This window comes from Salmo trutta, chromosome 8, assembly GCF_901001165.1.
Source record: "Salmo trutta chromosome 8, fSalTru1.1, whole genome shotgun sequence".
In the NCBI taxonomy this organism is placed as follows: domain Eukaryota; kingdom Metazoa; phylum Chordata; class Actinopteri; order Salmoniformes; family Salmonidae; genus Salmo; species Salmo trutta.
This window is the reverse complement of record NC_042964.1, coordinates 44,024,982-44,038,441: the sequence shown is the minus strand read 5'-3', so window position 1 is coordinate 44,038,441 and position 13,460 is coordinate 44,024,982. Positions and strand designations below refer to the sequence as shown.

Sequence of the window (13,460 nt, the reverse complement as noted above, 5' to 3'; positions counted from 1 at the left end):
GTTAACATTGTAGTATCTAGACCTCTGCTGTTAATCTGTTAACATTGTAGCATCTAGACCTCTCCTGTTAATCTGTTAACATTGTAGTATCTAGACCTCTCCTGTTAATCTGTTAACATTGTAGTATCTAGACCTCTCCTGTTAATCTGTTAACATTGTAGTATCTAGACCTCTCCTGTTAATCTGTTAACATTGTAGCATCTTGTGTTATTATGAACTAGTGGTTGATGACAATGTGGTTTCAAGTGAGAACATAAATAACTAAGCAATGACATTTAGGTCTGATAGTTTTCAAAGAAACTGTGAATCAGGCTTTATGAATACTTTTCTATACCATTCAACAACATTTAAGACTGCAGTCTAATTATTAAAAGAGACAACAGAAATATGTGTTCCAAAGGGAAATCTTTATTTTCATCTATTTATCAAATCATCAAAGCAAACATTCCTACAGTATCTAATAGTAATAAAACAGAACACATCACATCTAACACTGATTCAACCTCAGTCTACAGAGAGGATTGATACATGAACTCAAGCAAAGCCCCCTGTTAGTCTACATGTCAGTGATCAATAAGACAGAGAACATCTGATCTCAGAACAGAGTCAAAGCAGAGGAACCAGCAACCTCTCTCCACAGGGGTGTGTGACTGAGGGGTCCTACCCAGAACAGTCAGCCCTACTCAAGGTCTTGGTGACTGGAGTCTGGGATTTCTGCTGGGCTTCACAGGTCACCTCTCCTGCCTTGGTCCACTCCTGGGCAGTGAGAATCAGGGTGCTGCTCCAGCTGTACAGACCATCCTTCTCCAGGACCCCAGGATTGGCCTCCTGCTTCTTGCTGGTCCCGTCCACTTTCCAGCTCAAGGTCCAGTCTGAGGGGAAGCCCTTGTTGGCCAGACACGTCAGTGTGGCTGTTGTTGTACTGGACAGCTCCTCACTAGAGGGGGGCAGGACGGTGAGGGTGGGGGCACTGTTACCTGGAACAAGCAGAACACATCAACTAAGTAACTACATCAAGTACAGCTACAGCAAGAGATTATCTTCAGCAAAGTATACATCAAAATAGAGTGAATTGGAAATGCCCTCTAAATATGAATGTATGACTTAGATTGTTTAGAATATGTGGAGGAAACACTAAAGTAATATGATACAGCAGATTTATGAACCAAACAAGTATAAAGTGGTAAAATAACTAGAGTTACTAGTCATATGGTGTCAGTTATACATGTTATACAGATATTGTTTAGGAATGGATCTGATCAGAATAGCCTACTCATATTCATAGTATTTCATCACATATCAACCATGTTGGATTATGAAGTCAGTTACAACCATAACTGAGACCCTTTGTCTTCACACGAACAGTGAAGTCTACCATGAATACAATGCAACAATGAGGAATATTATTTACGATACTATTAAATAGTTATTTACCAGAATTAAGTTATGGTCCGCAATCATACAAACCAGACATAAATAAACTTACAATTTATCATCTTGATTCAATAAAATGTTGTTTGAAAGAAGGCTCAGTCAAAAGCAAAATTTAACCAAAAATATTTAAGAGTGAAAGATCTCAAATTTGACACAAACAGTAATACACAATGCAACAACTATATCCAATATTTGTAAATAGTTATCATACCAGTATTATACTCTGCAATCCATCAAACCAGACATATAAATAAACACCTACATTTTAACATTTTGGTTAAATAAAATGTTATTTGAGAGAAGGCTTCGTCGAAAGTAATAGAAAAAATATTTTCATGGAGACAGAGTTTAAGAAAGTAAAATACAAAAAAATGTAATCAGAAAGAAATAACAAGAGAGCTTGTTACTTACTTCCAACATCAAGTCTGGTGCCGCTACCAAAAGTGTACCACAGTGATACAATCCCTATTACTGCTGGTACAAAAACCTCCTGACCATTGGGCAAGCTGAATTTCTTTAGACTGTGGTTCAAATATCTAACTCTACTATGGTATGAATACTTTACAGAAATGATTTAATCTATTCAATTTTAAATAAAGTGTTTTTTATTTAGTTTTCCTTAACATTGAACAGAAACCTACTTTACTACGTTTCTTACAAGGCGCAATATGTTTATTCATACACCTAATCTAAGATGTAGGCTAATCACTTTAATCTTAAAAAACTATAAGTCAAATTTGATTAGATGTAATAACATGTATATTAAAATTGGCCATAGTACGTGAAAGGCCTTGTGTATTTTTCAAAATATCATAAAAAAACGTATTTTTTTTAAAAATCCTGAATATCAAGACAAAATGAATAGAGATATTGACTCACGACATCAAAAGGTGAACAAAACGGTACATTATGTTGTTTACTTACTTCCAACATCAAGTCTGGTGCCACCACCAAAAGTCCTCCACAATGATACAATCACTATTACTGCTGGTACAAAAACTTCTCTGTGTTGTGATGCTGCAGCTGTTACAGTGAAGATCACTCATACAGACTCATAATCAACACTAACACACTTTAACATCTTACAGGTAGAACAAACACTTCATATTAGCTGTTTCTAAATAATACAAATATGAATTGTATCTTAAATCCAGATATTAGTCCTTTTTCCTTCCTCTGTGTATCAGGTGTTCTCCTAGTCTGGAGGTACAGTCCAGCATTAGATCAGTGTTGCTAGTATTCCTCCATTTTGTCCATATGAAACACAACAGCAGCAGCAGTAGTGATAGTGATCCATGTTGTATATTCCTTTATTAAACATGTTGATCTCAGATTTAACAGTGGTGGTAAAGTCACAGAGGACAGACAACACTACCAGAGGAATCCTACCAGCTTTAGTTTAGAGAAGTGTTCACTAACTGATTAGAGGAACTTATATGAGAGACCAAGCATGAGTGAACAGACAGTTCATTATATCTGATCATCATCAGAATCAAAATATAATGGTGGTGTGACATAAAAGTTGCCATACATTAGTTATCTGAGTAAGCAGTTGCTGTTTGATGTTATTAAAGGGGCAGCAGGTAGCTAGCGGTTAGAGTGTTGGGCCAGTAACTGAAAGGTCACGATTTTGGTGAAAAATGTGTTATATGTGTCGATAAGGTGAAAAATGTGTTGATGTACAGTGAGGGAAAAAACTATTTGATCCCCTGCTGATTTTGTACGTTTGCCCACTGACAAAGAAATGATCAGTCTACAATTTTAATGGTAGGTTTATTTGAACAGTGAGAGACAGAATAACAACAAAAAAATCCAGAAAAACGCATGTCAAAAATGTTATAAAATGATTTGCATTTTAATGAGGGAAATAAGTATTTGACCCCTCTGCAAAACATGACTTAGTACTTGGTGGCAAAACACTTGTTGGCAATCACAGAGGTCAGACGTTTCTTGTAGTTGGCCACCAGGTTTGCACACATCTCAGGAGGGATTTTGTCCCACTCCTCTTTGCAGATCTTCTCCAAAGTCATTAAGGTTTCGAGGCTGACGTTTGGCAACTCGAACCTTCAGCTCCCTCCACAGATTTTCTATGGGATTAAGGTCTGGAGACTGGCTAGGCCACTCTGGGACCTTAATGTGCTTCTTCTTGAGCCACTCCTTTGTTGCCTTGGCCGTGTGTTTTGGGTCATTGTCATGCTAGAATACCCATCCACAACCCATTTTCAATGCCCTGGCTGAGGGAAGGAGGTTCTCACCCAAGATTTGACGGTACATGGCCCCGTCCATTGTCCCTTTGATGCGGTGAAGTTGTCCTGTCCCCTTAGCAGAAAAACACCCCCAAAGCATAATGTTTCCACCTCCATGTTTGACGGTGGGGATGGTAGTCTTGGGGTCATAGGCAGCATTCCTCCTCCTCCAAACATGGCGAGTTGAGTTGATGCCAAATAGCTCCATTTTGGTCTCATCTGACCACAACACTTTCACCCAGTTGTCCTCTGAATCTGAATAGATGTTCATTGGCAAACTTCAGACGAGCATGTATATGTGCTTTCTTGAGCAGTGAGACCTTGCGGGCGCTGCAGGATTTCAGTCCTTCACGGCGTAATGTGTTACCAATTGTTTTCTAGGTGACTATGGTCCCAGCTGCCTTTAGATCATTGACAAGATCATCCTGTGTAGTTCTGGACTGATTCCTCACCGTTCTCATGATCACCTTACAGTGAAATGCTTACTTACAAGCCCTTAACCAACAATGCAGTTTAATTTTTTAAATAAATAAAATAGAAAATAACAAATAATTAAGGAGCAACAATAAAATAACTGTAGTGATGCTATATACATGGGGACCGGTAAAGAGTCAATGTGCGGGGGCACCGGTTAGTTGAGGTAATTGAGGTAGTATGTACATGTAGGTAGAAGTAAAGTGACTATGCGTGGATAATAAACAGAGAGTAGCAGCAGCGTAAAAATGGGGGTGGGGGGGAATAATGCAAATAGTCCGGGGAGCATCGATACCGCTTGTCATGAGGAAGCAGAAAGAACAGTCTATGACTAGGATGGATGAAGTCTTTGGCAATTTTTTGGGCCTTCCTCTAACACTGCCTGGTATAGAGGTCCTGGATGGCAGGAAGTTTGGCTACAGTGATGTACTGGGCCGTAAGCACTACCCTCTGTAGTGCCTTGCGGTCGGAGGACGAGCAGTTGCCATACAACCACTCAAGATGCTCTCGATGGTGCAGTTGTAGAACTTTTTGTGGATCTGAGGACCCATGCCAAATCTTTTCAGTCTCCGAATGGGGAATAGGCATTGTTATGCCCTCTTCATGACTGTCTTGGTGTGTTTGGAACATGATAGTTTGTTTGTCTCAACCTGCTCCACTGCAGCCCCGTCGATGAGAATGCTGGTGTGCTCTGTCCTCCTTTTCCTGTAGTCCACAATCATCTCCTTTGTCTTGATCACGTTGAGGGAGAGGTTGTTATCCTGGCACCACACGGCCAGGTCTCTGACCTCTTCCCTATTGGCTGTCTCATCATTGTCAATGATCAGGCTGTTGTGTCGTCGTCAAACTTAATTCTGGTGTTGGAGTCGTGCTTGGCCATGCAGTCATGGGTGAACAGGGAGTACAGCTGGGGACTGAGCACGCACCCCTTAGGTGCCCCTGTGTTGAGTATCAGCGTGGCAGATGTGTTGTTACCTACCCTTACCACCTGGGGGCGGCACATCAGGAAGTCCAGGATCCAGATGCAGAGGGAGTTGTTTAGTCTCAGGTTCCTTAGCATAGTGATGAGCTTCAAGGGCAGTATGGGGTTGAACGCTGAGCTGTAGTCAGTGAATAGTGTTCTCATGTAGGTGTTCCTTTTGTCCAGGGGGGAAGGGGCAGTGTGAGGTGCAATGGAGATTGTATCATCTGTGCATCTGTTGGGGCGGTATGCAAATTGGAGTGGGTCTAGGGTTTCTGGGATGATGGTGTTGATGTGAGCCATGACCAGCCATTAAAAGCTTCAGACGTGAGTGCTACGGCTTGATAGTAATTTAGGCAGGTTATCTTGATGTTCTTGGGCACAGGAACCATGGTGGTCTGCTTGAAACATGCTGGTATTACAGACTCGGTCAGGGACAGGTTCAAAATGTCAGTGAAGACACTTGCCAGTTGGTCAGCGCATGCTTGGAGTACACGTCCTGCTAATCCATCTGGCCCTGCGGCCTTGGGAATGTTGACCTGTTTAAAGGTCTTACTCACATCAGCTATGGAGAGTGTGATCACACATTTGTGTGTAACAGCTGATGCTCTCATGCATGCTTCAGTGTTGCTTGCCTCGAAGCAAGCATAGAAGTTATGTAGCTCGTCTGGTAGGCTCGTGTCGCTGGGCACCTCTCGGCTGTGCTTCCCAATGTAGTCTATAATAGTTTGCAAGCCCTGCCACATGTGACGAGCATCCCCGGCCACTAGGAGCGCAGTCTCTGGATGAGCATTTTCTTGTTTGCTTATGGCCTTATACAAATCGTTGAGGGCCGTCTTAGTGCCAGCATCCGTTTGTAGTGGTAACTACTACTAAAACTTCAAATGTAATAAAATCATTTTAGGAATTAAACATTGTAAATATATATGTTATTGCAAGTAACTGTTTAGCAGTGTGAGTTCTGACAGCAGATCTTAGAGGTTAATTATCAAATATCACTAATTATTATCACTCGTATTGGTGTTACAGTATAACAGGATCATACAGTTGCAGAAATGATTGCAAAGTATTTGTTGGATCAGATGCCCTTTTACCCCTGTTTGAAATCATGAGATTAGCTATATGCTACAATGCTAAATAATGAAAGAAGCTGATTGATATAAATTAGTATGAAATGTGCTGCCTATTCATGAGACAGTGATCACTGGAATCATGATTAAATCAACTTGTTTTGTTTTTATTTTTTATCAAAACAGGCTTTATTTGAACTCAATAGGAAAGAACATATGTACTATTTAATCTCAAAATGACATCATTTAGCACACATCACTCCAGCTGTACCATTCAGCTCTAAAAACACTAATGTTTTCTTCAATAGCGCCACGTGGGAACTCTCTAGCCCTCTATAATGGTTTCTCCTGTCTCTAGACACTACAGTGACTTCTCCGGAAGGCTGCCGAATCACTGGTATCGTTGTTGGCAACCCTGCAGGTGTACACCCCTCCCTCTTCCCAACGTGCCTTGCTCAGGGTCAGGATGCTGAAGCGGCTGCTCTTCTCTTCTTCTGTGGTGGTCAGGACTCCCCCATCACCTCCTCCCCGTCCACCTCCCAGCTCACCATTGCCCCCTGTGGGGAGTAGCCGCTAGAGGAGAGCTGCTCAGAGGACGGGGGGAGCAAAGACACTGTGGGTCTGACAGAAGGACCAGCTGGAGGAGAGAAGAGAGGAGAGGGTCAGCTACTACTCTATAACATTAAGAGAGGAGAGGAGAGGGTCAGTTACAACTACTGCTCTATAACATTAGGAGAGGAGAGGGTCAGTTACTACTACTACTACTCTACAACATTAGGAGAGGAGAGAGTCAGTTACTACTACTACTACTCTATAACATTAGGAGAGGAGAGGGTCAGTTACTTCTACTTCTACTCTATAACATTAGGAGAGGAGAGGGTCAGTTACTACTACTACTCTATAACATTAGGAGAGGAGAGAGTCAGTTACTACTACTACTCTATAACATAAGAGAGAGGAGAGGGTCAGTTACTACTACTACTCTATAACATTAGGAGAGGAGAGGGTCAGTTACTACTACTACTCCATAACATTAGGAGAGGAGAGTGTCAGTTACTACTACTACTCTATAACATTAGGAGAGGAGAGTGTCAGTTACTACTACTACTCTATAACATTAGGAGAGGAGAGGGTCAGTTACTACTACTACTCTATAACATTAGGAGAGGAGAGGGTCAGTTACTACTACTACTCTATAACATTAGGAGAGGAGAGGGTCAGTTACTACTACAACTACTCTATAATATTAGGAGAGGAGAGAGTCAGTTACTACTACTACTCTATAACATTAGGAGAGGAGAGAGTCAGTTACTACTACTACTACTCTATAACATTAGGAGAGGAGAGTATCAGTTACTACTACTACTCTATAACATTAGGAGAGGAGAGTGTCAGTTACTACTACTACTCTATAACATTAGGAGAGGAGAGGGTCAGTTACTACTACTACTCTATAACATCAGGAGAGGAGAGGGTCAGTCACTACTACTACTATATAACATTAGGAGAGGAGAGTGTCAGTTACTACTAATTCTCTATAACATTAGGAGAGGAGAGGGTCTGTTACTACTACTACTACTCTATAACATTAGGAGAGGAGAGAGTCCGTTACTACTACTACTACTCTATAACATTAGGAGAGGAGAGTATCAGTTACTACTACTACTCTATAACATTAGGAGAGGAGAGGGTCAGTTACTACTACTACTCTATAACATTAGGAGAGGAGAGGGTCAGTTACTACTACTACTACTCTATAACATTAGGAAAGGAGAGAGTCAGTTACTACTACTACTACTCTATAACATTAGGAGAGGAGAGTGTCAGTTACTACTACTACTCTATAACATTAGGAGAGGAGAGGGTCTGTTACTACTACTACTACTCTATAACATTAGGAGAGGAGAGAGTCAGTTACTACTACTACTTCTCTATAACATTAGGAGAGGAGAGTATCAGTTACTACTACTACTCTATAACATTAGGAGAGGAGAGGGTCAGTTACTACTACTACTCTATAACATTAGGAGAGGAGAGGGTCAGTTACTACTACTACTACTCTATAACATTAGGAGAGGAGAGTATCAGTTACTACTACTACTCTATAACATTAGGAGAGGAGAGGGTCAGTTACTACTACTACTCTATAACATTAAGAGAGGAGAGAGTCAGTTATTACTACTACTACTCTATAACATTAGGAGAGGAGAGTATCAGTTACTACTACTACTCTATAACATTAGGAGAGGAGAGAGTCAGTTACTACTACTCTATAACATCAGGAGAGGAGAGGGTCAGTTATTACTACTACTACTCTATAACATTAGGAGAGGAGAGGGTCAGTTACTACTACTACTACTCTATAACATTAGGAGAGGAGAGGGTCAGTTACTACTACTACTCTATAACATTAGGAGAGGAGAGTGTCAGTTACTACTACTACTCTATAACATTAGGAGAGGAGAGGGTCTGTTACAACTACTACTACTCTATAACATTAGGAGAGGAGAGTATCAGTTACTACTACTACTCTATAACATTAGGAGAGGAGAGAGTCAGTTACTACTACTCTATAACATCAGGAGAGGAGAGGGTCAGTTATTACTACTACTACTCTATAACATTAGGAGAGGAGAGGGTCAGTTACTACTACTACTACTCTATAACATTAGGAGAGGAGAGGGTCAGTTACTACTACTACTCTATAACATTAGGAGAGGAGAGTGTCAGTTACTACTACTACTCTATAACATTAGGAGAGGAGAGGGTCTGTTACAACTACTACTACTCTATAACATTAGGAGAGGAGAGGGTCAGTTACTACTACTACTACTCTATAACATTAGGAGAGGAGAATGTCAGTTACTACTACTACTCTATAACATTAGGAGAGGAGAGAGTCAGTTACTACTACTACTCTATAACATTAGGAGAGGAGAGGGTCAGTTACTACCACTACTACTAAATAACATTAGGAGAGGAGAGAGTCAGTTACTACTACTCTATAACATCAGGAGAGGAGAGGGTCACTCACTACTACTACTATATAACATTAGGAGAGGAGAGTGTCAGTTACTACTACTACTCTATAACATTAGGAGAGGAGAGGGTCTGTTACTACTACTACTACTCTATAACATTAGGAGAGGAGAGAGTCCGTTACTACTACTACTACTCTATAACATTAGGAGAGGAGAGTATCAGTTACTACTACTACTCTATAACATTAGGAGAGGAGAGGGTCAGTTACTACTACTACTCTATAACATTAGGAGAGGAGAGGGTCAGTTACTACTACTACTACTCTATAACATTAGGAGAGGAGAGTGTCAGTTACTACTACTACTCTATAACATTAGGAGAGGAGAGGGTCTGTTACTACTACTACTACTCTATAACATCAGGAGAGGAGAGAGTCAGTTACTACTACTACTTCTCTATAACATTAGGAGAGGAGAGTATCAGTTACTACTACTACTCTATAACATTAGGAGAGGAGAGGGTCAGTTACTACTACTACTCTATAACATTAGGAGAGGAGAGGGTCAGTTACTACTACTACTACTCTATAACATTAGGAGAGGAGAGTATCAGTTACTACTACTACTCTATAACATTAGGAGAGGAGAGGGTCAGTTACTACTACTACTCTATAACATTAAGAGAGGAGAGAGTCAGTTACTACTACTACTACTCTATAACATTAGGAGAGGAGAGTATCAGTTACTACTACTACTCTATAACATTAGGAGAGGAGAGAGTCAGTTACTACTACTCTATAACATCAGGAGAGGAGAGGGTCAGTTATTACTACTACTACTCTATAACATTAGGAGAGGAGAGGGTCAGTTACTACTACTACTACTCTATAACATTAGGAGAGGAGAGGGTCAGTTACTACTGCTACTCTATAACATTAGGAGAGGAGAGTGTCAGTTACTACTACTACTCTATAACATTAGGAGAGGAGAGGGTCTGTTACAACTACTACTACTCTATAACATTAGGAGAGGAGAGGGTCAGTTACTACTACTACTACTCTATAACATTAGGAGAGGAGAATGTCAGTTACTACTACTACTCTATAACATTAGGAGAGGAGAGTGTCAGTTACTACTACTACTCTATAACATTAGGAGAGGAGAGGGTCAGTTACTACTACTACTCTATAACATTAGGAGAGGAGAGAGTCAGTTACTACTACTACTCTATAACATTAGGAGAGGAGAGGGTCAGTTACTACTACAACTACTCTATAACATTAGGAGAGGAGAGAGTCAGTTACTACTACTCTATAACATCAGGAGAGGAGAGGGTCAGTTACTACTACTACTCTATAACATTAGGAGAGGAGAAGGTCTGTTACTACTACTACTACTCTATAACATTAAGAGAGGAGAGAGTCAGTTACTACTACTACTACTCTATAACATTAGGAGAGGAGAGTATCAGTTACTACTACTACTCTATAACATTAGGAGAGGAGAGAGTCAGTTACTACTACTACTCTATAACATTAGGAGAGGAGAGGGTCAGTTACTACCACTACTACTCAATAACATTAGGAGAGGAGAGAGTCAGTTACTACTACTCTATAACATCAGGAGAGGAGAGGGTCAGTCACTACTACTACTATATAACATTAGGAGAGGAGAGTGTCAGTTACTACTACTACTCTATAACATTAGGAGAGGAGAGGGTCTGTTACTACTACTACTACTCTATAACATTAGGAGAGGAGAGAGTCCGTTACTACTACTACTACTCTATAACATTAGGAGAGGAGAGTATCAGTTACTACTACTACTCTATAACATTAGGAGAGGAGAGGGTCAGTTACTACTACTACTCTATAACATTAAGAGAGGAGAGAGTCAGTTACTACTACTACTACTCTATAACATTAGGAGAGGAGAGTATCAGTTACTACTACTACTCTATAACATTAGGAGAGGAGAGAGTCAGTTACTACTACTCTATAACATCAGGAGAGGAGAGGGTCAGTTATTACTACTACTACTCTATAACATTAGGAGAGGAGAGGGTCAGTTACTACTACTACTACTCTATAACATTAGGAGAGGAGAGGGTCAGTTACTACTACTACTCTATAACATTAGGAGAGGAGAGTGTCAGTTACTACTACTACTCTATAACATTAGGAGAGGAGAGGGTCTGTTACAACTACTACTACTCTATAACATTAGGAGAGGAGAGGGTCAGTTACTACTACTACTACTCTATAACATTAGGAGAGGAGAATGTCAGTTACTACTACTACTCTATAACATTAGGAGAGGAGAGTGTCAGTTACTACTACTACTCTATAACATTAGGAGAGGAGAGGGTCAGTTACTACTACTACTCTATAACATTAGGAGAGGAGAGAGTCAGTTACTACTACTACTCTATAACATTAGGAGAGGAGAGGGTCAGTTACTACTACAACTACTCTATAACATTAGGAGAGGAGAGAGTCAGTTACTACTACTCTATAACATCAGGAGAGGAGAGGGTCAGTTACTACTACTACTCTATAACATTAGGAGAGGAGAAGGTCTGTTACTACTACTACTACTCTATAACATTAAGAGAGGAGAGAGTCAGTTACTACTACTACTACTCTATAACATTAGGAGAGGAGAGTATCAGTTACTACTACTACTCTATAACATTAGGAGAGGAGAGAGTCAGTTACTACTACTACTCTATAACGTTAGGAGAGGAGAGGGTCAGTTACTACCACTACTACTCAATAACATTAGGAGAGGAGAGAGTCAGTTACTACTACTCTATAACATCAGGAGAGGAGAGAGTCAGTCACTACTACTACTATATAACATTAGGAGAGGAGAGTGTCAGTTACTACTACTACTCTATAACATTAGGAGAGGAGAGGGTCTGTTACTACTACTACTACTCTATAACATTAGGAGAGGAGAGAGTCCGTTACTACTACTACTACTCTATAACATTAGGAGAGGAGAGTATCAGTTACTACTACTACTCTATAACATTAGGAGAGGAGAGGGTCAGTTACTACTACTACTCTATAACATTAGGAGAGGAGAGGGTCAGTTACTACTACTACTACTCTATAACATTAGGAGAGGAGAGGGTCAGTTACTACTACTACTACTCTATAACATTAGGAGAGGAGAATGTCAGTTACTACTACTACTCTATAACATTAGGAGAGGAGAGAGTCAGTTACTACTACTACTCTATAACATTAGGAGAGGAGAGGGTCAGTTACTACCACTACTACTAAATAACATTAGGAGAGGAGAGAGTCAGTTACTACTACTCTATAACATCAGGAGAGGAGAGGGTCAGTCACTACTACTACTATATAACATTAGGAGAGAGAGTGTCAGTTACTACTACTACTCTATAACATTAGGAGAGGAGAGGGTCTGTACTACTAACTACTACTCTATAACATTAGGAGAGGAGAGGTGCCGTTACTACTACTACTACTCTATAACATTAGGAGAGGGAGAGTATCAGTTACTACTACTACTCTATAACATTAGGAGAGGAGAGGGTTCAGTTACTACTATACTCTATAACATTAGGAGAGGAGAGGGTCAGTACTACTACTACTACTCTATAACATTAGGGGGAGAGGGAGAGTGTCAGTTACTACTACTACTCTATAACATTAGGAGAGGAGAGGGTCTGTTACTACTACTACTCTATAATATCAGGAGAGGAGAGAGTCAGTTCTACTACTACTACTTCTCTATAACATTAGGAGAGGGTCAGTTACTACTACTCTATAACATTAGGAGAGGAGAGGGTCAGTTACTACTACTACTCTATAACATTAGGAGAGGAGAGGGTCAGTTACTACTACTACTACTCTATAACATTAGGAGAGGAGAGTCAGTTACTACTACTACTCTATAACATTAGGAGAGGAGAGGTCAGTTACTACTACTACTCTATAACATTAAGAGGAGAGGTCAGTTACTACTACTACTCTATAACATTAGGAGAGGAGAGTCAGTTACTACTACTACTCTATAACATTAGGAGAGGAAGAGTCAGTTACTACTACTCTATAACATCAGGAGAGGAGAGGTCAGTTATACTACTACTCTATAACATTAGGAGAGGAGAGAGTCAGTTACTACTACTACTACTCTATAACATTAGGAGAGGAGAGGGTCAGTTACTACTACTGCTACTCTATAACATTAGGAGAGGAGAGAGTCAGTTACTACTACTACTCTATAACATTAGGAGGAGAAGGTCTGTTACAACTACTAC

The 13,460-nt window shown here is 40.2% G+C and overlaps 1 protein-coding gene across 1 annotated transcript in view; it reads right to left on the bottom strand.

Moving 5' to 3' along the window:
• Positions 1 to 388: 388 nt before the first annotated feature.
• LOC115197979 (immunoglobulin kappa light chain) overlaps positions 389 to 13,460 on the bottom strand; it is a 28,179-nt gene continuing 15,107 nt past the window's right edge. Inside the window, exons 2-4 of the mRNA XM_029759639.1 lie at positions 6,551 to 6,742; positions 2,359 to 2,475; positions 389 to 977 (exon numbers count right to left, since the gene is read on the bottom strand). Coding sequence (XP_029615499.1) covers positions 661 to 977; positions 2,359 to 2,475; positions 6,551 to 6,742 — 626 coding nt within the window. The 3' untranslated portion in view covers positions 389 to 660. The remainder of the gene's footprint in view (positions 978 to 2,358; positions 2,476 to 6,550; positions 6,743 to 13,460) is intronic.